The 23423-nt window shown below is 45.0% G+C and overlaps 1 protein-coding gene across 6 annotated transcripts in view; it reads left to right on the plus strand.

Annotated features, from left to right (window-relative positions):
• The first annotated feature begins 235 nt into the window (after window positions 1-235).
• The window catches only part of CYSLTR2 (cysteinyl leukotriene receptor 2), a 43821-nt gene continuing 20633 nt past the window's right edge, over window positions 236-23423 (plus strand). The window contains exons 1-4 of one of the 6 annotated variants that reach the window (XR_009595114.1): window positions 236-470; window positions 17489-17788; window positions 19516-19657; window positions 22631-23322. Coding sequence is in view for 3 of the 6 variants with exons in the window: in XM_012184450.3 (XP_012039840.2) it covers window positions 19517-20550; window positions 22631-22700 (1104 nt within the window). In the remaining 3 variants the exon portion in view is untranslated. Of the gene's footprint in view, window positions 471-5072; window positions 5122-5868; window positions 5933-7938; window positions 8157-17488; window positions 17789-19515; window positions 23323-23423 lie in introns of those variants that run through there. The other 5 variants (XM_012184450.3, XR_009595115.1, XR_009595113.1 and 2 more) reach the window with 5 other exon arrangements.

Here is a 23423-nt window from a genome sequence, read left to right on the forward strand (position 1 = left end):
GTGGGTGCTGGAATCGCCCTGAGCAGCTTTGAAGTGCTATACTAATAAGGTGGTGTTGATTTTAGTGTTGTCGTAGAAACGAAAAACATGCAGGAGAACTGAAGCCACTTGAAACTCCTGACTCCAGCCCATCACGTCCCCTTGGTTTGTTGTGAACGATGCCAATAAAAACAATGAGAGGGGAGGAGCTAATACAGATTTCTTCCTTTAGTTGTGGTCCCTAAGTAGAAATCTTACACTCTTTATCTTGAGAAGGAAGCCAGCACCAGCTCTGACACCAAAGTTCCTTACAGCACAAATGGCTGTCTGACCGGAGTTCCTTCTTCTCTTGCCATTGGCTGATACCCTTCATAAAATACAATTTGCTGTTTTGCTTTTTTTTTTAAACAAGCAAACTGAATTACTTGGAGGAGGAAGACAGCAGAGACAGGGGAGACAGAGCCGAGGCAGCTGAAAGAAAGCAAACTCAGGTGAGCATTTTTATCTTTGCCCTGTTAACTTGTTGTTAAAAATTGTGCTTTGCTATGCTTCATAGGAAGAAGAATAATTTTTAAAAGTAAGTTAATTTTGTTCTGCTATAAACTTTTTTCTACTACATGGTACTTTAAAAAATATTTGGAAAGTACAAAAAAAGTAGAAGGAAGCAAAAACCACCACTGAGATAGCTGCTATTGATATTTGGGGGGTTATTTCTTTCCATTTATTATGTGTGTCTACCTATGATTTTAGTTAATTTTGGTAGTCATGCTTGTACACAACAGATAGGTTTATATTCCTTTTTTCCATTACAGCATACATTTTCCCACATTGCTGTAAATGCTTTATAATCATAATTTAAAATTGCTACATAGTATTACATGGAGGAAATTTTCTGTACTTTGCCCAAGCATTCCCCTATATAGGGTCATATAGCATCTTTCCTTTTTTCATAGAGTGGGTCATTTGATAACATAAGGTATATATATTTTTTCCTTTCAGAGTCTTGTTTTTTGAGGAGAGGAGGTTAAACTTGAGGATGTAGATTTCAGCTCTCAGTTTTACTGAGAGGCACAGTGAGAGGGAAGGTGTGTATGAGACCGTGTGCTTATAATCTGCTTGTGACCCTTTGGGGACCTCAGCCAGTGGTTCTCAACTCTGGCCGTACGCTCCATCAGAATCACTTGATTCTGGGGAGATTAGAAACTTATCTTTAGAATCATTGAAAATTAACTTTGGTGAGGAGCCACTCATCTGTTGTTGTTGCTGTTGTTTTAACTTTTAAAAATTTCTCAGGTGGCTCTAACAGGTGAGAAGCATAATAACAACCAACCTAGGTTATCTGTAGTATTTCTCTCTCTCTGACCCATACCTGAAAGCTATACATTTTAAGGGAAAGGGGATACACTATTAAGCAAGCTGTCTAAGTCTCCCTTTCAATACTGCCTTCACTGTTTACAAAATTCCTTCACATACAGTCGTTCATTTGATTCACATGACTGCTGGAGTGTGTAACTCTTACTTTAAAATAAGAAAGTGAGGCCAAGAGGACACAGGATCTTTCCTAGGATCGAACCAGAACTGGCCCAATCTGGTTCAGTTCAGGGCACATACATCTTGAGTAATGGTTATTGTAGAAAAAAAATTGTTCAAACTTTGTTATGTCTATATAATTGAATATTCTTTTAGCTCTTTACAGGACATTGACATGTAATAGTTATTTACATGACAATGATCATGATTTAGCAAGAAGAAAAAAGCAAGGTTACAAAATAGCATTAAAATATGGACTCATTTTTGTTTGAAAATATGTAGATTTGAAGAAAAGGGAAAGGAAGTAAAGGCACAAACATTTGTATGTGTCTGGTTGGAGGTAAATCTTATCATTTAAGTTTATTTCAGCTGGTATTACATTCTTTTTTTAACCACATTCATTGCTTGTGTAATGAAGATGTGAAGTAAATTGAATGGAATTGTTCTTGTCTTTCTGGTTGGCTCTTCTCCAGATACAATGGTACCAACTCATTTTACTTGGCCGTAAAGAAGCCTTTCTTTTAATTCTTGATGAGTTTTGTTCATACTTGTCACAAATAATTCCTGTTAGTGTTAGCTAGCATGTTCTTATTATTGTTAGCTAGCATCACCTGGAAACTTACCAAGTGTCAGACATTGAGTTAATTGTATCAGTTTTCCTCATCAATGCCCAGTCTTCCCTCTGCGGATGAAGGTCTTGAAGCACAGGAATAACAGTGACCAAGAGGCAGAGCTGAGGCTCAAACCTAGGTCCCCTCTAACTCAAAACACATGTTTTCATTCATTATACCCTCTTTCCTCCCTGACCTGAGGTCATCAAGGGTACCCCGTGTCATGTACACATCACTCACTGGGGAAGAAAGTGATGTATTTTTTGTGGTGTACTCATTGCGCTGGACAGAGAAGGCAATGGCACCCCACTCCAGTACTCTTGCCTGGAAAATCCCATGGATGGAGGAGCCTGGTAGGCTGCAGTCCATGGGGTCGCTGAGAGTCAGACACGACTGAGCGACTTCACTTTCACTTTTCACTTTCAAGCATTGGAGAAGGAAATGGCAACCCACTCCAGTGTTCTTGCCTGGAGAATCCCAGGGATGGGGAAGCCTGGTGGGCTGCCGTCTCTGGGGTCGCACAGAGTCAGACACGACTGAAGCGACTTAGCAGCATTGCATTAGAAAAGACCCTGATGCTAAGAAAGACTGAAGGCAAAAGGAGAAGAGGGCCACAGAGGATGAGATGGTTGGATGGCATCACTGACTCAGTGGACATGAGTTTGAGCAAACTCTGGGAGATAGTGAAGGACAGGGAAGCCTGGTGTGCTGCAGTCCATGGGGTTGCAAAGAGTTGGACATGATTAGTGACTGAACAACAACAACATTGCTATATGTCAGGATCACCTTGGGCATTTGAGTATCTCATGTGTGCTCCAGACTCAGGGACTCCTGCTTTCCTAGTGTGTCTTGCTCACCAGACATCTGAGGCATGCTAATCCCCCAAGGCTAAATCTGGAAGGTAGAAACCTAACAAGGGATTGTGCAATGACCCAGTGAGCTCTGGTTATACAGCAGCCAAGATGGGCAATGTTGAAGAATTGGCCTGGGTTTATCAGCTTTTCTGTAGAGCCTTATCAAATCCACAACAGAACCCACAGCACTGTATCTATGGTGTTCTCACAGAACTGCCCACTTCTTTGTGTTGGAATTACTTATGTGTGAGTCTCATTCCTTCTGCTGGATGAAGAATGGCTGAAGATGGAGTCTCTGCAGACAGCCTAGTACACAGGCTCCATTAAGAATAAATATTGTTTATCGCTAAGTCGTGTCCGACTCTTTTGTGATGCCATGGACTGTAGCCCACATGGCTCCTCTGTTCAGTGGATTTCCCAGGCAAGAATACTGGAGTGAGTGAGTTGCCATTTCCTGCTCCAGAGGATCTTCCCAACCCAGGGATCGAACCTATGTCTCCTGCATTGGCAGGCAAATTCTTTATCACTGAGTCACTTGGGAAGCCCTAAGAATAAACAGGCAAGTGTAAATACGTTAATTCATCGATGAATGTAAACTTTAGTTAACAGCTTCTTTTTATCTCTATGGAACCTATTAACCTCTTTATGTGAATTGACCCATGGAGAAAGTGGTATAGTCTTGGACAATCTTTAAAGGGAAACTTCTCTGGCTTGGTGGCAGTAAGGGCTGACCCCTTGGACAGAGAAAGTAATGGAAGCTGGAACAGCAACCTGGAACCAAAGAATCTTAAAGTTGGAGCATCCTCAGGAAGAGCCAGTGTTAGTGCAGAAGCTTTTTACATCTTCAGTGTTTCAAGAAGAGGTTTTAAAGAAGCAAGCAGATCTGAGGAAGAACAAGAAGAAGGGGGGATAGGTGGGTAAGTCAGGGGAGGAGCAGCAAAAGGAAGAGAGAGGAAGAAGGGGTAGGAAGGGGAGTCTGTTTGCTCCGGACGTTCATCAAGCTGGGAGAATCGAAAAGGGTCCAATCCACGGTTATTATTTCTATTGCATTTTATGAAAACAAGAATATGTTTATCATGGAAAAAACAAAACACCATTCCCCAAGTAAGTGCCTTCCTGTGGGATTATGGTTTTATCTTGTTTGTTCCTCTAGCACAGGAAACACAATCATCTACAAAATGCTTGAAGGCATCGCAGATTCTTTGAAATAAGTTTGTTTCTTTTTATTTTGAATCTTACCTCAAGTAGAACTTTGTTCTCTTGCAAATTCTGAGAGATTTGAAAGGGACTCCTTTTGTTAGTTGCAGTGGACGTTATTGGCCCAGAGTCAGAAAGACTATTTGCAACCCTCAGAGATAAAAAGAGAGTCACCTCCTATGATGTGTGGGTGTGTTTTGCAACCTTCCTCTTGCCTATAGACCATTGACCTGATATATTCCTGTCCCCGATGGCTCAGCAGGTAAAGAACCCATCTGCAGTGCAGGAGACACAGAAGACGTGTGCTTGATCCCTGGATGAGCAAGATCCTCTGGAGGAGGAAATGGCAACCCACTCCAGAATTCTTGCCTAAAAAAACCCCGTGGATGGAGGAGCCTGGTGGGCTACAGTCCAAAGGGTCACAAAGAGTTAGACACACAACGGAGGGGCTAAGCACTCACATGCATTCCTGTCCCCAGATCTTAGATTTGAACTTCAGAGACAAAAAGTTTGTGAGGAAGAATGCCTGGACATCAGTTCAGTTCAGTTCAGTTGCTCAGTCGTGTCCGACTCTTTGTGACCCCATGGACTGCAGCACACCAGGCTTCCCTGTCCTTCACTATCTCCCAGAGTTTGCTCAAACTCATGTCCATTGAGTCAGTGATGCCATCCAACCATCTCATCCTCTGTGGCCCTCTTCTCCTTTTGCCTCAGTCTTTCTCAGCATCAGGGTCTTTTCCAGTGAGTCAGTTCTTCAATTCTGTTGTAAAAGACCATTGAGAATTTTTCTTCCCTGGAAGATATCTATCGTGAAACACAAAATGAGCAGGGAGTGGGTGAATCATAGCTTCCTTTGCTCACTCACTGGTTATTTCTTTGTGCACATTTATGGCCACGAGCTATGCCAGCACCCAGGATACAGCAGTGACAAGCAAGATGTTCTTGCTTCGGTGAGTGAACACTCTGCAGGGTAGGGATAAACAGGAGCTAGTGGCTACCCTGTGGGTGGTGTGAAGACAGGAAGCACTAGAACAGCCAAGACCCAGAGGGCTCAGAGAATGCTCTTTCTAGAAGTGATTCTGGGAAGAAACTTGAGGCTGGTAAGAAAGAGCCTGGAGTAGGAAATGGCAGCCCACTCCAGTATTCTTGCCTGGAAAATTCCATGGACAGAGGAGCCTGGTGGGCTATATACAGTCCATAGGGTTACAAAGAGTCAGACACGACTGAGCACGCACACATATGCAAATAAAGGGCCAGGTGAGGAACTGGAGTTCAGACTAAGTAGGTAAGACAGAGTCTGGTGTGTTCAGAGCATTGCACTAAGTTATGAGGCTGGAGTGGATTTTTTTTCTGAGGACAGTGGTTGAGAGATGACAGCCTGTCATGGGCGGCCTTGAGAGGGCCCCTGGGTGGAAAGAGGGGCTGGTGGGAACCTTGGGTAACAAGGGCAGGCCTTCCTTGAAGGAGACATTGGGTGGCAGGATGATCTGGGGCTGTGGGCTGAGGGGTGGGGGGAGCCGGCGGTGGGCTTTGTCCTTTGACCTCTCCCTTTTAGGTCACCCATGTCCACTGTCCCCCAGGCTACTGGCAGCTGGTTAGGACACCTTCCTGGACAATTCTCCTGATTTTCAATTTTTTTGAGACCTAGGAAAACATTTTCTTCTTATCCTTTACAGCTTTCTTACTTTCCTTTACAGCAGGGGTAACGCTAACCTCCTAACCTCCAGGATCTAATGCCTGATGATCTGAGGTGGAGCTGATGTATGTATATAATATATATACATATATGTATATATATGTATGTATATAATGTATAATAATAATAGACATAAAGTGCACAGTTAGTGTGATATGCTTGAATCATCCCAAAACCATCATCCCCCACCCCGATCCACAGAAAAATTATCTTCCATGAAACCCATCCCTGGTGCAAGAAAGACTGGAGACCACTGCCTTACAGTTTTTTTTACCATTCTTTACAGGTTTCCTGCACCTGGCGTACTATTTTCCCCCTGGCAGTAGCCAGGCTTGCACAGGCTGCTGATGCCTTGAAAGTGTGTGATGTGCAGGCTCCGTGCAGCTGTGGGGGGTCTTCCATGGTATTGTCTCCCTGGCCCTCTCAATGATGCCGAAAGGCTGAGTACTTGCTGAAAATGCTCAGGCCACCTCTAAGAGCTAGAGCTAGGGTTTGGATCCTGTTGGGATTTACTCCCCAAATTTTTCTATGACTTCATCCCGCCACTGTATCCTGCCAGGAATCATATGATGCTTAACTGCCTACCTTGGTCAATAATTCCTTTGCTCCAATAAGTGAATTTAATAATGGAAGGTGAAATGCTAAGGTGGAAGGGGAAAGACAGAGAGGCAGTTTTCATTTGAGTAAGTGGGCTTTAGGGGAGCCCCTGAGTTGCGTCTCGTAGTCACTTGGATTGTGGACAGCGAGAGTCCTGATGCTGATACAACCCCTGTGAAATTACTGAAGTGAGTAGGGCAATGGCCTCTGAGATCACACTTGCTGGTTTTCTGTCTTTGGAATCAGAAGACTTGGGAATCAGAGGCTCAGCTGCAGAATGAGTCTGTGACGTTTCTTGGATGTTTCTTGATATTTCTTGGATCAGAAATTGGGTTAATAACAGATACTTCCAATCTTCATAGACTGATGAAGTGCATTAGAAAACAATTTTTTAAATGCTCAGATTCTTTATGAAATTAAACCCATAATCAGCTTTGTTGCTGCTGTTGTTCAGTCACTCAGTCGTAGCCAACACTTTGCAACTCCATGGATTGCAGCACACCAGACCTCCCTGTCCCTTCCTCTTTCCTGGAGTTTGCCCAAGTTCATGTCCATTGAATCAATCCACTGATGTGAGCCGTGCATCTCGCTCTCAGAGGCAGAAAGGCCCCTCAGTGGCTTGGGTGTTAACCCTCCCCTAGGGTTCAGTCCCCTGGGATAAACTGTTCTCTGGAAGCATTTTTCTCCTCCAAATAGCACATCAAATAACAAAATTAAGGTGTAGTTCTCCCCACATATGTCCACAACCCATGGGCACCTTTGGGCACAGGGAAATTCTCGAGAGTGGAATTTCAGAAGAGAATGTGCAAACTGACTGATCAAGTGAACAGAGCGGGGACAACTGGTCGGCAAAAGAGAGAGAAAAGGCAGCTATTGCTAACCCATCAGCAAGAAGCTGCGACTCAAAGGAGCTGACATTTTGGCAATGCCATTGCTCTCCAAATTGTCACCTTTCGTGTATCCGTGCTGATCTTTGCCCTGATGGTGGCCTGGCACCATGCTTCTTCTCGAAGTTCTTCTTCCTGCGTCTTGCGGTGGTGAATGTCACTGACCACACACTCTGCATCTGAGGCAAGTTCTCCTTTTGGTGGCGGCAGGCCACAGCTGCTGTGCATCGCGTGTGCACCCCACCCCCATGGGGCCCGACACACAGTATTTCAAGCAGCCTGAGGCGGAGTCCAGGCAAGGAAGGTTCTGGTGGCTCCCAGGGCTTCCAGCCTTAGATCAGGGAGATCCCCCTGGAGGAAGGCATGGCAACCCACTCCGTTATTCTTGCCTGGAGAATTCCACAGACAGAGGAGCCTGGCAGGCTATATAGTCCATAGGGTTGCAAAGAATCAGAAACACAACTGAGTGACTAACACTTTCCCCCTTCCTGTTTGCTGAATCCTGTGGGGTTCCTGAGAAATCTGCGGAGAGATGAAGGCGGGCCAGGCAGCTTCCTTATAAAAGAAGCCAGTGAGAGGAGGCACTTATAAGCAGGAAACTACTCAGGGCATTCAGCTTCCCACAGGGGCCCTCCGCCACAGCGATTCCCACCCCTGCTGCAAAGACTCACTCAACTCTTCCCCTGATGACAAAGAGACCAGATCCAAACACTGTTCCTTGGGTCTTCAAGCTTCCCAGGAACTCCTGGAAATTTCATGAAGGGCACACTGACTTTTCTGTCTACTGAGCCCTGGAGCAAGTCCGGTACAGTTTGGTTGGGATCTGGGAGGAAAGGTTGGGCCTTATGAGCTTTGTAACTTGCGCACATGAACTCCTAGGCAGAGGACAGATAGGAGACAATGAAAGTCGGGCCCTGGAGGGGAAGCTTCAAGGTCATCCTATCAGGCCCAGGACTCTGGTTGAGGGGTCCCACTGGGCCCCAGATCTATTAAACAGACTGGAGAATTTGCTCCTGTGGGAACTTCCCAAGCCCTAAATGCTATTTAACACCTACTGGTTTACAGCTGATCCGCTAGCACCTCTTTCACTGACAGGCTGACATCATAGCTGCGAAGTGTGGGAGGAAAATGGCATTTGGCAGAATGGACCATTAGGCTGGTGGTACGGGAAAGGATGGGAGGGACTGGCACTATGGGACAGACGGGGTGGAGGATCAGAGCGCCAGAACACTCCAAGATGCTGACTCCATAGAACAAGGCTCTGAGTTCACTCATCTGCCCCCTGTTTATTGTAGAAGCCCAGAGACCAGCTCAGTTCCTCATTCAAAAGATATGGTAATCTCAGATCTGTTCGTTTGTATTTCTGTTTTGATCTGTAAGCTTCTAATTCATGTTGCTGCTAAGTTGCTTCAATTTTGTCCGACTCTGTGCGACCCCGTAGATGGCAGCCCACCAGGCTCCCCTGTCCCTGGGATCCTCCAGGCAAGAACACTGGAGTGGGTTGCCATTTCCTTCTCCAATGCATGAAACTGAAAAGTGAATGCATATTAGCCCTTGAAAAACTCTAAAAGTATTAATACAAGACTGTTTCTGGGAGGCTAAAGAAGTGTCTCAAGCTATACGTTTCTACCTGGACATTTGGAGCCTGTTACAACTGAGGGCTGAGCTAGCAGGGTTGGATTTCAAGAACAAGGCACTCACTGAGACTTCTCTATTTTGGAGGGTATATTAGCTACCACTCTGGGGCCTCTGGGATTTTGAGGCTGTAAAACGTTTCAATCCAGAAGGTTGAGTCCTCTTTGTACAACTTCAGGGAGCTAAGTCTGTGAACTTTTGCAGTAATAACAGCTAATGATACAGAAGGGCTTTCCAGGTGGCTCAGATAGTAAATAATCTGCTTGCAAATGCAGGAGACCCAGGTTTGATCCCTGAGTCAGGAAGACCCCCTGGAGAAGGAAACTGTTACCCACTCCAGTATTCTTGCCTGGAGAATTCCTTGGACAGAGGAGCTTGGTGGGCTACAGTCCATGGGTTTGCAAAGAGTTGGACATAACTGAGCTACTAATAATTTTAATTATTTAATTCTTCCCTGATCTCTCAGACAGTAAAGAATCTACCCTCAATGCAGGGGACCTGGTTTAGATTCCTGAGTTGGGAGGCTACCCTGGAGAAGGGAATGGCTATCGACTACAGTATTGGTGAAATGATGCTGAAAGCTCAGCATCTGTGCACTGGAGCTGAAATGAATCTTGGAGACAAAGTTTGGGGTGAAGTAGAAAAGAATAGCTTTATTGCTTTGCCAGGCAAAGGGGGCACAATGGGCTCCTGCCCTCAAAACAGTGTATCCCAGCCCAGAAGGATTCGATGAGGAGTTTCATAGCAAATGATTCAAGGGTGGGAGTGCTGATAAGATTAGCGTGTGTCCAGAGCCTACACTCCTCTAATCTGGTCTCAGTTCAGTTCAGTTCAGTCCCTCAGTCATGTCCAAATCTTTGCGACCCCATGGACTGCAGCAGGCCAGACCTCCCTGTCCATTGCCAATTCCCGGAGTTTACTCAAACTCATGTCCATTGAGTCAGTGATGCCATCCAACCATCTCATCCTCTGTCATCCCCTTCCCTCCTGCCTTCAATCTTTCCGAGCATCAGTCTTTTAAGATAAGTCAGTTCTATGCATCAGGTGGTCAAAGTAATGGAGTTTCAGCTTCAACATTAGTCCTTCCAATGAACACCCAGGACTGACTTCCTTTAGGATGGACAGGTTGGATCTCCTTGCAGTCCAAGGGATTCTCAAGAGTCTTCTCCAACACCACAGTTCAATAGCATCAATTCTTCGGCACTCAGCTTTCTTTATAGTCCAACTCTCACATCCATCCATCACTACTGGAAAAATCATAGCCTTGACTAGATGAAGTAATCTCTCTGCTTTTTAATATGCTGTTTAGATTGGTCATAACTTTTCCCCAAGGAGTAAGTGTCTTTTAATTTCATGGCTTCAGTCACCATATGCAGTGATTTTGGAGCCAAAAAAAATAAAGTCTGACACTGTTTCCACTGTTTCCCCATCTATTTGCCATGAAGTGATGGGACCGGAAGCCATGATCTTAGTTTTCTGAATGTTGAGCTTTAAGCCAACTGTTTCACTCTCCTCTTTCACTTTCATCAAGAGGCTTTTTAGTTCCTCTTCACTTTCTGCCATAAGGGTGGTGTCATCTGCATATCTGAGGTTATTAATATTTCTCCCAGCAAACTTGATTCCAGCTTGTGCTTCTTCCAGCCCAGCATTTCTCATGATGTACTCTGCATAGAAGTTAAATAAGCAGGGTGACAAAATACAGCCTTGACGTACTCCTTTTCCTATTTGGAACCAGTCTGTTGTTCCATGTCCAGTTCTAACTGTTGCTTCCTGACCTGCATATAGGTTTCTCAAGAGGCAGGTCAGGTGGTCTGTATTCCCATCTCTTTCAGAATTTTCCACAGTTTCTTGTGATCCACCCAGTCAAAGGCTTTGGCATAGTCAATAAAGCAGAAATAGATGTTTTTCTGGAACTCTCTTGCTTTTTCCACAATCCAGCAGATGATGGCAATTTGATCTCTGGTTCCTCTGCCTTTTCGAAAACCAGCTTGAACATCTGGAAGTTCACAGTTCATGTATTGCTGAAGCCTGGCTTGGAGAATTTTGAGCATTACTTTGCTAGCGTGTGAGATGAGTGCAATTGTGCGGTAGTTTGGCATTGCCTTTCTTTGGGATTGGAATGAAAACGGACCTTTTCTAGTCCTGTGGCCACTGCTGAGTGTTCCAAATTTGCTGGCATATTGAGTGCAGCACTTTCACAGCACTGTCTTTTAGGATTTGAAATAGCTCCACTGGAATTCCATCACCTCCACTAGCTTTGTTCGTAGTGATGCTTTCTAAGGCCCACTTGACTTCACATTCCAGGATGTCTGTCTGGCTCTAGATGAGTGATCACACCATCGTGATTATCCGGGTCATGAAGATCTTCTTTGTATAGTTCTTCTGTGTATTCTTGCCACCTCTTCTTAATATCTTCTGCTTCTGTTAGGTCCATACCACTTCTGTCCTTTATCAAGCCCATCTTTGCATGAAATGTTCCCTTGTATCTCTAATTTTCTTGAAGAAATCTCTGGTCTTTCCCATTCTGTTCTTTTCCTTTATTTCTTTGCATTGATCCCTGAAGAAGGCTTTCTTATCTCTTCTTGCTATTCTTTGGAACTCTGCATTCAGATGCTTATATCTTTCCTTTTCTCCTTTGCTTTCTGCCTCTCTTCTTTTCACAGCTATTTGTAAGGCTTCCCCAGACAGCCATTTTGCTTCTTTGCATTTCTTTTCCATGGGGATCGTCTTGATCCCTGTCTCCTGTACAATGTCACGAACCTCATTCCATAGTTCATCAGGCACTCTATCTATCAGATCTATGCCCTTAAATCTATTTCTCACTCCCACTGTATAATCATAAGGGATTTGGTTTAGGTCATACCTGAATGGTCTAGTGGTTTTCCCTCCTTTCTTCAATTTAAGTCTGACTTTGGCAATAAGGAGTTCATGATCTGAGCCACAGTCAGCTCCTGGTCTTGTCTTTGCTGACTGTATAGAGCTTCTCCATCTTTGGCTGCAGAGAATATAATCAATCTGATTTCGGTGTTGACCATCTGGTGATGTCCACGTGTACAGTCTTCTCTTGTGTTGTTGGAAGAGGGTGTTTGCTATGACCAGTGCATTTTCTTGGCAAAACTCCATTAGTCTTTGCCCTGCTTCATTCCTCATTCCAAAGCCAAATTTGCCTGTTACTCCAGGTGTTTCTTGACTTCCTACTTTTGCATTCCAGTCCCCTATAATGAAAAGGACATCTTTTTTGGGTGTTAGTTGTACAAGGTCTTGTAGGTCTTCATAGAACCATTCAACTTCAGCTTCTTCAGTGTTACTGGTTGGGGCATAGACTTGGATTACTGTGATATTGAATGGTTTGCCTTGGAGAGGAATAGAGATTATTCTGTCGTTTTTGAGATTGCAACCACGTACTGCATTTCGGACTCTTTTGTTGACCATGATGGCTACTCCATTTCTTCTGAGGGATTCTTGCCTGCAGTAGTAGATGTAATGGTCATCTGAGTTAAATTCACCCATTCCAATCCATTTTAGTTCCCTGATTCCTAGAATGTCGACATTCACCCTTGCCATCTCTTGTTCGACCACTTCCAATTTGCCGTGATTCATGGACCTGACATTCCAGGTTCCTATGCAATATTGCTCTTTACAGCATCGGACCTTGCTTCTATCACCAGTCACATCCACAGCTGGGTATTGTTTTTGCTTTGGCTCCATCCCTTCATTCTTTCTGGAGTTATTTCTCCACTGACCTCCAGTGGCATATTGGGCACCTACTGACCTGGGGAGTTCCTCTTTCAGTATCCTATCATTTTGCCTTTTCATACTGTTCATGGGGTTCTCAAGGCAAGAATACTGAAGTGGTTTGCCATTCCCTTCTCCAGTGGACCATGTTCTGTCAGACCTCTCCACCATGACCCGCCCACCCTGGGTTGCCCCGTGGGCATGGCTTAGTTTCATTGAGTTAGACAAGGCTGTGGTCCTAGTGTGATTAGATTGACTAGTTTTCTGTGAGTATGGTTTCAGTGTGTCTGCCCTCTGATGCCCTCTTCAACACCTACCATCTTACTTGGGTTTCTCTTACTTTGGGCGTGGGGTATCTCTTCATGGCTGCTCCAGCAAAGCACAGCCGCTGCTCCTTACCTTGGATGAGGGGTATCTCCTCCCACCGCCCTTCCTGACCTTCAGCGTGGGATGGCTCCTCTAGGCCTTCCTGCGCCTGCACAGCCACCACTCCTTGGACGTGCGGTTGCTCCTCCCAGCCGCAGCCTCTGGCCTCAGGCACCGCCCCTGGCTTCCAACACTGGGTGGCTCGTCTCGGCCTTCGCCCTTGACCTCGGACGCAGGGTAGCTCCTCCCGGCCGCTGTCCGTGGCCTCGGACATGGGGTAGCTCCTCTTGGCCGTTCCTGCGCCGTCGCAGCCTGGCACTCTAGGCCGCTGCCCCTGACCTCGGACATGGGGTAGCTCTCGGCCACGATTAGTTCGCCAGGCGCCACCGCTGCCACCTGTACTTAGTGCACAGGGCCTATCTCTCTAAAGCAGTGCAACTTATGCTGTCGATTTATTTCCTAATTTTCTTTGAATTTGCCTCTTCTCAGCTTCGTGTCACATACTTAATTTGTCTGGCTGATTTTTAGAGCCACATATATGGTGTAGTCAAGTGCATGTTTTTATGGGCAGTGAGGAACAAAGTGTTTTAAATGTTTCTTCAAGGAAAGCCATGCACTGAATGGAATTTTGGATTTGAGTTGGCCCCGCTTTTAACCTATGACTCAGTTAAATGAGGCTTCTAGGAAGCGTTGTTGTTTAGTTGCTCAATTGTCTGTTTTACGACTCCATGGACTGTAGCCTATCAGGCTCCTCTGTGCATGGGATTTCCCAAGCAAGAATACTAGAGTGGGGCTACCATTTCCTCCTCCAGGGGATCTTCCCAATCCAGGGATTGAACCCACATTTCCTGTTTTGCAGGCAGATTCTTTACTGCTAAGCCACCAGAGAAGACCCTCTAGGTGGGGGGTTTGTGTTTTTCTTCTTTAGCTTTCCAAGGATGAAGACGCTGTTCGAATCAAAGCCCTGGCTTCTGTAGCCTCAGCCCCTCTCCCTCCCACTGGGGCAGTTTGACAGCCTTGAGCCACGCCTGCTCCCTCCCCTTCACCTCCAGCCCCTCTGGGGCCCAGAACACATCCCAATCCGAGGCAGAGGACTTGAAGTAACTCTGGTACTCTCCTTACCCTTGGGGTTGATCTCTTCCTGATATGATGCCTTGATTCTAAAACTGAGCATCTCTCTCATTCCTGAGATTCGGTCCCCTTCTCAACAAAGGCAAACGGCCCCTCTCTTGGCACCCCTGGCCCAGATCTCTGCGCCCAAGGTGTTGTGTGGCATTCAGGTTCTCCCGCAAAGACTGGGGCCTGCCTGCAATGGCCAGGCCTCCTCTCAGGCCCAAAGTCCTCTCTTTCCATCGTAGCCTGGCAGTACAAGCGCCTCGCTGCCTGCCAATGGACCTTCCCTCCTGAGTTCTGCCTTCTTCCCCAATTGCTCAAAAAGTTCCTCTTGCCAGGGGCTCTTGTTGGTTCCCTCACACCCATCAGTATCCTAGGGAGCAACTGCTACCATCTGTTTTTGCTCTCCTGTCCATGCTCATACCTGCTGGGCCCCATGCTCTGCCTGGGATAAGGGACTCTCCCAGCATCTGTGGCTCTCCTTGCAGGCTTACTGCCCCCAGTGATGGAGAGGACAGGGTGCAGGGCCAGACTGCCTTCCTCATTGCAAGTCATAGGGATCCTGTTGGTCTCGAGATGGGAGAAGCAGTTTTAAGGTCTTTATGGTCAAAACATTTAAGGACTTGATTGCTCTCAAGTCTATTTCTATTATTTTAGATCCTTTCCTGATATAAACTTTTCTTAAGATTCTATCCAAGTTCTGGCTCCAAAGTCAGGGCCATATGGACAGGACTCTGTCCTTTTCTAAAAAGGCCATTGGTAATAGAACACATGGGCTTCCCAAGTGGCTCAATGGTAAAGAATTCACCCGCCAATACAGGAAAGGTGGGTTTGATCCCTGGGTCAGGAAGATCCCCTGGAGAAGCAAATGGCAAACCACTCCAGTACTCTTGCCTGGGAAATCCCATGGACAGAGGAGCCTGGTGGGCTACAGTCCATGGGGTCTCAGGAGAGTTAGGCAGGACTTAGCAACTAAATAACAAGCCATTAGGACATCACAGTGCATTAGAGTTCCCTGTGCTACACACCGTGTTCCCAACAGTTGTGTGTTTTGTACATCGTATTGATCCCAGTCTCCCAATTTCTCCCACTCCACCCCTTTCCTCCTTGTGTGGGCATGCTCAGCTGTGTTCGATTCTTTTCAGCCTCAAGGACTGCAGCCCACCAGTCTCCTCTGTCCACGGAATCTTCCAGGCAAGAATGCTGGAGTGGGTTGGCATTTCCTCCTCCAGGGGATCTTCCTGACCCAGAGATCGAACCCATGTCTACTGCATTGATAGCAGTAGTAGTAGTGTTAGCCGCTCAGTCATGTCTGACTTTTTGCAACCCCATGGACTGTAGCCCACCAGGCTCCTCTATCCATGGGATTCTCCATGACAAGAATACTGGACTGGATTGCCATTCCCTTCTCCAGAGGATCTTCCCAATCCAGGGATCGAGCCCAGGTCTCCTGCATTGCAGGCAGATTCTTTACTGTCTGAGCTACAGGGAAGATCACTGATAGGCAGATTCTTTACTGCTGAGCCACCAGCAAAGCCCCGTGTGTGTGTTTTTTGTTTGTATGTTTGTTGTTTGTTTGTTTTGACTGCACCACATGGCTTTGGGGGTTGACTCTGCGATACAGCAGTGGAAGCGCTGAATTGTAACCACTAGACCACCAGGGAACTCCCTGCGGTACTTTGTTAAAGAGCCGTAGGAAACTAATACAACTCTCATTTCACAAAGTAACTGATGCTTAGAAATGCTCATTCCCCCAATAGTAAGTGCTTCCAAATTTCCAAATTTCACTGACTCTAACATAAAAGGTAGAAAGTGAAAGTGAAGTCACTCAGTTCAGTTCAGTTCAGTCGCTCAGTCATGTCTGACTCTTCGCGACCCCATGAATCGCAGCACACCAGGCCTCCCTGTCCATCACCATCTCCCGGAGTTCACTCAGGCTCACGTTCATCAAGTCCGTGATGCCATCCAGCCATCTCATCCTCTGTCGTCCCCTTCACCTCCTGCCCCCAATCCCTCCCAGCATCAGAGTCTTTTCCAGTGAGTCAACTCTTCCCATGAGGTGGCCAAAGTACTGGAGCTTCAGCTTTAGCATCATTCCTTCCAAAGAAATCCCAGGGTTGATCTCCTTCAGAATGAACTGGTTGGATCTCCTTGCAGTCCAAGGGACCCAAGAGTCCTCCAACACCACAGTTCAAACGCATCAATTCTTCGGCGCTCAGCCTTCTTCACAGTCCAACTCTCATATCCATACATGACCACAGGAAAAAGTCGTGTCCAACTCTTTGTGACCCCATGGACTGTAGCCCACCAGGCTCCTCAGTCCATGGGATTTTCTAGGCAAGAGTACTGGAGTAGGTTGTCATTTCCTTCTCCAGGAGATCTTCCAAACCCAGGTCTCCCACATTGCAGGCAGATGCTTTACCATCTGAGCCACCAGGGAAGCCCCCAAAGTAACTTCAGTTCAGTTCAGTTCAGTTCAGTTCAGTCACTCAGTCGTGTCTGACTCTTTGCAACCCCATGAATCACAGCACGCCAGGCTTCCCTGTCCATCACCAACTCCCAGAGTTCAACCAGACTCACATCCATTGAGTTAGTGATGCCATCCAGCCATCTCATCCTCTGTTGTCCCCTTGTCCTCCTGCCCCCAATCCCTCCCAACATCAGAGTCTTTTCCAATGAGTCAACTCTTTGCATCAGGTGGCCAAAGTATTGGAGTTTCAGATTTAGCATCATTCCCTCCAAAGAAATCCCAGGGCTGATCTCCTTCAGAATGAACTGGTTGGGTCTCCTTGCAGTCCAAGGGACTCTCGAGAGTCTTCTCCAACACCACAGTTCAAAAGCATCAATTCTTCAAGGCTCAGCTTTCTTCACAGTCCAACTCTCACATCCACACATGACCACTGGAAAAACCATAGCCTTGACTAGATGGACCTTTGTTGGCAAAGTAATGTCTCTGCTTTTCAATATGCTATCTAGGTTGGTCATAATTTTTCTTCCAAGGAGTAAGCATCTTTTAATTTCATGGCTGCAGTCACTCTTTAATTCCAGACATTTGAATCTTGGCTTGTTGATCTGGCCCATTAAGTAGGGATCCTCTTCATCTATCAAAATCATATTCTGGATAAATTATATAATAACAGCAGCATTTCACAGGGACAGTTTTATAGAACATTAGTTCTGTGGAATAGTAGAATGTTTCAGTGTGCAAAAACGTTTTCAGAGTAAAAAAATAAATAAATAAAGAGGGACACCCTGTATTAATCAGACTTGGTTTTTTTTTTCTTATAGGACCTCCTAGAGCTTTGACATGTGTTATGAATCTCCAAGAGAGGGATACTAAAGCTTGCTGTGTCTCTCAGGCTGATTTGAACACAGAAGCCTTTCCTTACACAGAACATCTCATGGAATTCGTAGTTTGTGGAAGATACTTTGGGAAGTGCTGAACTAAAGAAAAGACTTTTTTTTTTTTTTTTACGTCATTTACATACCAACCATGTTTTCTGAGTTGCATCTTCACATCAGTCTCTGAAGGAGAATTGAAAAACATATTTGCTGTATCGGAAATACATTTACAAAGCATCCATTTGGGTAAGTTAATTTAACTAACATTTTACCATACTTCTTTTAGAAGTATCATTCTGTGAATTCTCAGAGTCAGTGTCTTCTAGTCAAAGGCCTTTATGAACACCCCTGTAGTTGAACAGCATTGAGTGTATTGACTTGTTGTATCAAGGAGAATGCACACCATGGGAAATCAGAATATCTCAGGAAGAGGGTGTTGGAAAAGAATTCTTGCAGGAATTGTGCTTCTGTTAGGTAATTTGGGGCTTACATTAAAAAACAGAGGACTTTGCAGAAACAAAAATGGTTATTAGTTCTTATAAAAAAAACTCTGTAAAATAGGGACCCGGACTACCATACCCAGACAATGAAAATATGTCTCCCCAAGCCACTTGTTTTTTTCCTTAGACATCTAGAAGTCTGCCCCTACCTCTGCAGTTATGGGCTGTCCTGTAGTATTTACATAGGTAAGGCAAGAAGTGTTCAGTATAAATTTCTCTTTGACTAGAAAAGAAGAAATTAAGAACCATGTGATTATCCATGACAACTATGCCTAGTAAATTTACATTTAAACCAATGCTTGGTCAAAGATTAAAAAAACCTGCACACTTCTAAGAGTGGTAAGACAGATTGTATTCAATAATATACTATTGCAATTTTTTCAATAATATACTAGTCCAACATGAACTGAACTCAGAAGTAACTGGATGTTTTATTTTATTTATTTATTTTTTTTAAAAAAATACGTATTCATTTATTTGGCTGTACCGAGTCTTAGTTGCAACACGCAGGATCCTTGTTGGATCCTATGGGATCTCTCACTGCTGCGCTCCGACTCTCTAGTCATGGATGTATGCTCAGTAGGTGCAGGGCGCAAGCTCAGTTGCTCCATGGCATGTAAGATCTTAGTTCCCTGACCAGGAATCAAACCCACATTCCCTGCACTGCAAGGAAGATTCTTACCCATTGGACCACCAAGGAAGTCCCTGGGTGTTTTAAAAAGAGAATGAGAGAAAGGAGAGGAGAGTGAGTGAGCAGGGGCTCAGTAGAGTCAGGGAATTTAAAAAATTACAAATAGGAAGGAGGGGTTGGGTCCAAGTGGAAAGTATCTGGGTTTTCTAACTGGTACTTAAGAGACTGGGCTCTTACCCTCCCACAGAGGCTTGAGGCAGAGGCCCTATGTCCAGGTGTTGGCTGGAACAAGCACTGAATTCTTTTGGCAGCCTTGAGATTTCTCAGGCTATGTAAGAAGGGGTCATCCTTGAGATGCAGTCTTGAGTTGTTCATAACTATGTTAGTGTTTTTATGTTAGTTGTTATTCAAGTCGCATAAGTCAAGGTTGACACCTGGTTGACAAGAGGATTCAGAGGAGCCTGGCTAGAGTTTCATCAAGAAGAGAATCTTTGTCAGCTTCCAGAGCAGAAGATGTGTAATTGATGACTTTCTCCAGGGTCAGAGACAAGCTTCAGATGATCTTCATCTGGACCCTGGGCAAGAGTTCCCCTAGTCTGAGACTTCAGCTTCAGTCAAATAAATGAATGGTTATTCTGCATTCTAGAAGTTTACCATGAAATGAAATGAAACATATAGTAAAGACAGATGGTAAAAGGATAAGCACATGGTAAAACATAGCCAATATTTTTTGATTCAAGTTTCAAAGAAAAGCTAGTATTTCTCTCTGTTTCATTAAAACCTGGATAAATGTAAGCAATGAGCAGGAAGCAATTTTTTGTATCTGTTTCTTTTTGATTCAGCATGGAAAGAAAACTTGTGTCCTTATCTCCATCCATCTCCGCATCAGAAATGGAAATTAACAGCACCTTCAGCGATCACCATAGCAACAGGAACTGCACAGCTGAAAACTTTAAGAGAGAATTTTACCCCATCGTGTACCTGGTAATATTTATCTGGGGAGCCTTGGGAAATGGCTTTTCCATATATGTTTTCCTGCAACCTTATAGGAAGTCCACATCTGTGAACATTTTCATGCTCAATCTGGCTACTTCGGATCTCTTGTTCACAGCCACACTGCCCTTCAGGGTGGACTATTACCTCAGAGGGTCCAATTGGATATTTGGGGACCTGACTTGCAGGATTATGTCTTACTCTCTGTATGTCAACATGTACAGCAGCATTTACTTCCTGACTGTGCTGAGTGTGGTGCGTTTCCTGGCCACCGTTCACCCCTTCCGGCTCCTTCATGCCACCAGCATCAAGAATGCCTGGATTGTTTGTGGCATCATATGGGTCTTTATCATGGCTTCCTCAATAACGCTACTGAACAATGGCTCTGAGCTGAAGGGCAATGTCACCTTGTGCTTGGAGCTGAATCGTAATAAAGCTCCTAAACTGAAGACCATGAACTACATTGCCTTGGTAGTGGGCTTTCTGCTGCCCTTCTGCACGCTCAGCATCTGCTACTTGCTGATCATCCGAGCTCTGCTGAAGGCGGAGGTCCCAGAATCAGGGCTGCGGCTTTCTCACAGGAAGGCATTGACCACCATCATCATTGCCTTGGTCATCTTCCTCCTGTGCTTCTTGCCCTATCATATACTGAGAACCCTCCACCTGCTCCAGTGGGAGGCGGATTCATGCAGCGACCTGCTGCATAAAGCTGTGGCCATCACACTGGCTATGGCGGCAGCCAACAGCTGCTTCAACCCTTTGCTTTATTACTTTGCTGGGGAGAATTTTAAGGACAGACTAAAGTTTGCACTCAGGAAGGATCATCCACAGGAACCAAAGTGCTGCTTTCCTTTCTGTGTGTGGCTGAAAAACGAAACAGGAGTGTAAGGGGTTCTTGGGCAAGGCTGTTCCTATGTCTTGTGTCCACCTTTATCCAAAAGACCATATATTTACACCATTCCCAACAAAAGTCGATTCCCAAGATTTAATCGACCGTGATTTTATTATAAGACCTACTTCAGATTTTTCATTAGGTGTATCTTCAGTGTTTGAGCCTAAATAAGGAGTACAGCAGGAAAAATCCCCTTTAGAGTCTTGCAACCAGAAATGTCAGACTGGGAGAACATGCTGAGCACAGCGGCTGCTGCTTCTCATCAAATTCTGTATCAGTCAGATCTCTGGCCCACTAGGCATTCTAAATGCTTAGTTTTAAGACAACCCCAACGTTTCCAGCTTCTCTTGTTCCTCGTCCTTCTTCAAGCTCCTGTTGTTATTCTTGTTCAGTCACTATGTGTCCAACGCTTTGCGACCCCGTGGACTGCAGCATGCCAGGCTTCCCTGTCCTTCACCGCCTCCCAGAGTTTGCTCAAATTCATGTCCACTGAGTCAGTGATGATAACCATCTCATTATCCTGGGATACAGCCAATTAACAAAGCTACTGGAGGCCCCAGAACAGATAAGAAAAGCATCCTTAGAATTCAGGGGAAAGATTGTGAAGAGGAAATCTGCCCTCTAACAAAGCAGAGTCAAGGTCCCCAACAAGAACTGAGGGAGGAAAACAGAGAGAAGCCCTGGGACAAGAGAGAAAAGGGGAAAAGAATTTCATTTTGCACGAGGAGAGGATTTCTAGTGCAAAATGAAAATGCAAAGGCAAAAGCTATGCCTTCCTCTTGTCAGGGGCTTAGGAAAGACAGGAAGATTAGGAGAAGGATGCCCTCAGGGTGGAGGGATTATGGGCAGAATAGGAAAGAAGGGGGTCAATTTTACTCTTGACATTTGGGTTCGGGCTGTTTCCTGCAGTTCTCATCCTACAAGTTAATCAATTTGGATGGGATAAACCTCCAGAATAAAGGAGATGGTGCTAAGGGTTTGGTTGGGCACTCAGAGAGAGGGTGAGCTAGAAGGCAAGTTGCAAAGATTGTGGCACTCCTGAAATTCTATGAAATTTGATGAACATTTTGACAGAAGATGAGAAGGGTGGCTTTCTTCTGAGAGAGTGTAGAAAAGCACTGGTTTGTGGGAGGCGGGGTCCTGTCTGCCCACTGAAGCAAAACCAAGTCAACCACCTACTGCCACCACCATGACCACTGTACTGTCAACAGTCGAGTGCCCTCTGCGCTGGGCAGGCTGTGCAAGGCACTCTGCTGTCCTGTGCTTAGTCACTCAGTCATGTCTGACTCTTTGTGACCCTGTGGACTGTAGCTGTCCTTGGGGATTCTCCAGCAAGAATACTGGAGTGGATTGCCATGCCCTCCTCCAGGGGATCTTCCCAACCCAGGGACTGAACCCAGATCTCCCACATTGCAGGTGGATTCTTTACCCGCTGAGCCACGAGAGAAGCCTGTGCAAGGCACTACTCATTCATTAATCCCACTTAACCCTCACACCAAAGCCCTGTATTTTCATTTGACAGATGAAGGAACTAAAGCCCAGAGAAATTAAGAATTTTGTTCAAGTTCATACAGCTCCACAAGAATTTTAAAAACATCTGTACAGAGGGGTTGGCTGGGTGCTTCACCCACCGTTCCCCTGGCAACCCTCCAGGGACATTACTTGAACGTCTTAAGTGAGAGTTTTCCTCCCCCATCAGGTACCTACCCCTTCTCCCTCTCATGAAAAGACTGAAGGCTGAAGTTTCTCTCTTTGGAATTGTCAGCCCCAAGATAGAGTGGAGGGTGGGAAGGAGGTAGTGTTCCGAGACTAGGAAAAGACTGAGGGAAAGTCCTCATAGTGAACAGGAGCCTCAGAGTTCTTCGGTCACTCAGCCACCAGAATGCTAACAGACTCACACCTTGTCAAGGCAGATGCCTGGAGGACCCTCCTACAGGACAGCAGTCAATGACTACTACACATCGGAGAAAAGGGCCAGAACATTAAAAAGCAACAGGAAATTAGAGGGTAGATAGAAACATTTTCAGTATGAAAAGTCTCAACATTTTCAACACCTTCACATCTTTTAACAGAAAGCTACAGGAGAGTTTGCTTCTCCAAAATAAGAGAGTAAACCGAGATAAAGGAAAACATGACATCTAGAAAGCAGAGACTCCAACACAGGATAAAGATGAAGAAAATTCCTAGGACGTTGGTGTGCAGCAGAAAAACAAGAAACTGATTGATTTACATGTGTTGGAGAGATTTATGTCTTTCTTGGATAGTGTGGGATGAACTGGTAAAAATACACAGGAAAACAGGCAAGTTAAAAGACAAGACAATTACTAAATACTAAGGGGAAAGAAACTGATGTTCAAGAATGGAAATAAAACCATAGTACTCTACATGTTTCAGCTGTGAACAATATTTACATGGAGAATATAAATAGCAAAATACTGTGATATAATTTTTTTCAGGAAATGAAGGAGAGAGGTTGTGTATGTGGAGGGAGGGGTATAAGAAATCTATGTCCCTACTTTTTATCACAGAAAATGCATGATAACTAAAGCTAAAGAATGATAACTACCTGTATAAAAATGCTATTTAACAATAGAAGCTAAAGCCCAGAATAAACAGTAAAAATGATTGATAGGATTGCCTTTGGAGAGAAGTTGGGTGTGGGAAGATAGGGTGGGGATCTCTCTTTTCCTTTTAATAACTATTTAACTGTCTAACTTGTGACTATGTATTGCTGAAATAAAATAAAAATTGAGTCGAAATTAAATTTGAAAATTCAAATTAATTCTGCCTTAAAAAATAAAAAAGACAAGGAAGAAAAGAAAGGCTACCAGAAATGGAAATTGAACACTGAGAGAAGAAAGGAAA

This window comes from Ovis aries, chromosome 10 (assembly GCF_016772045.2).
Source record: "Ovis aries strain OAR_USU_Benz2616 breed Rambouillet chromosome 10, ARS-UI_Ramb_v3.0, whole genome shotgun sequence".
NCBI lineage: Eukaryota > Metazoa > Chordata > Mammalia > Artiodactyla > Bovidae > Ovis > Ovis aries.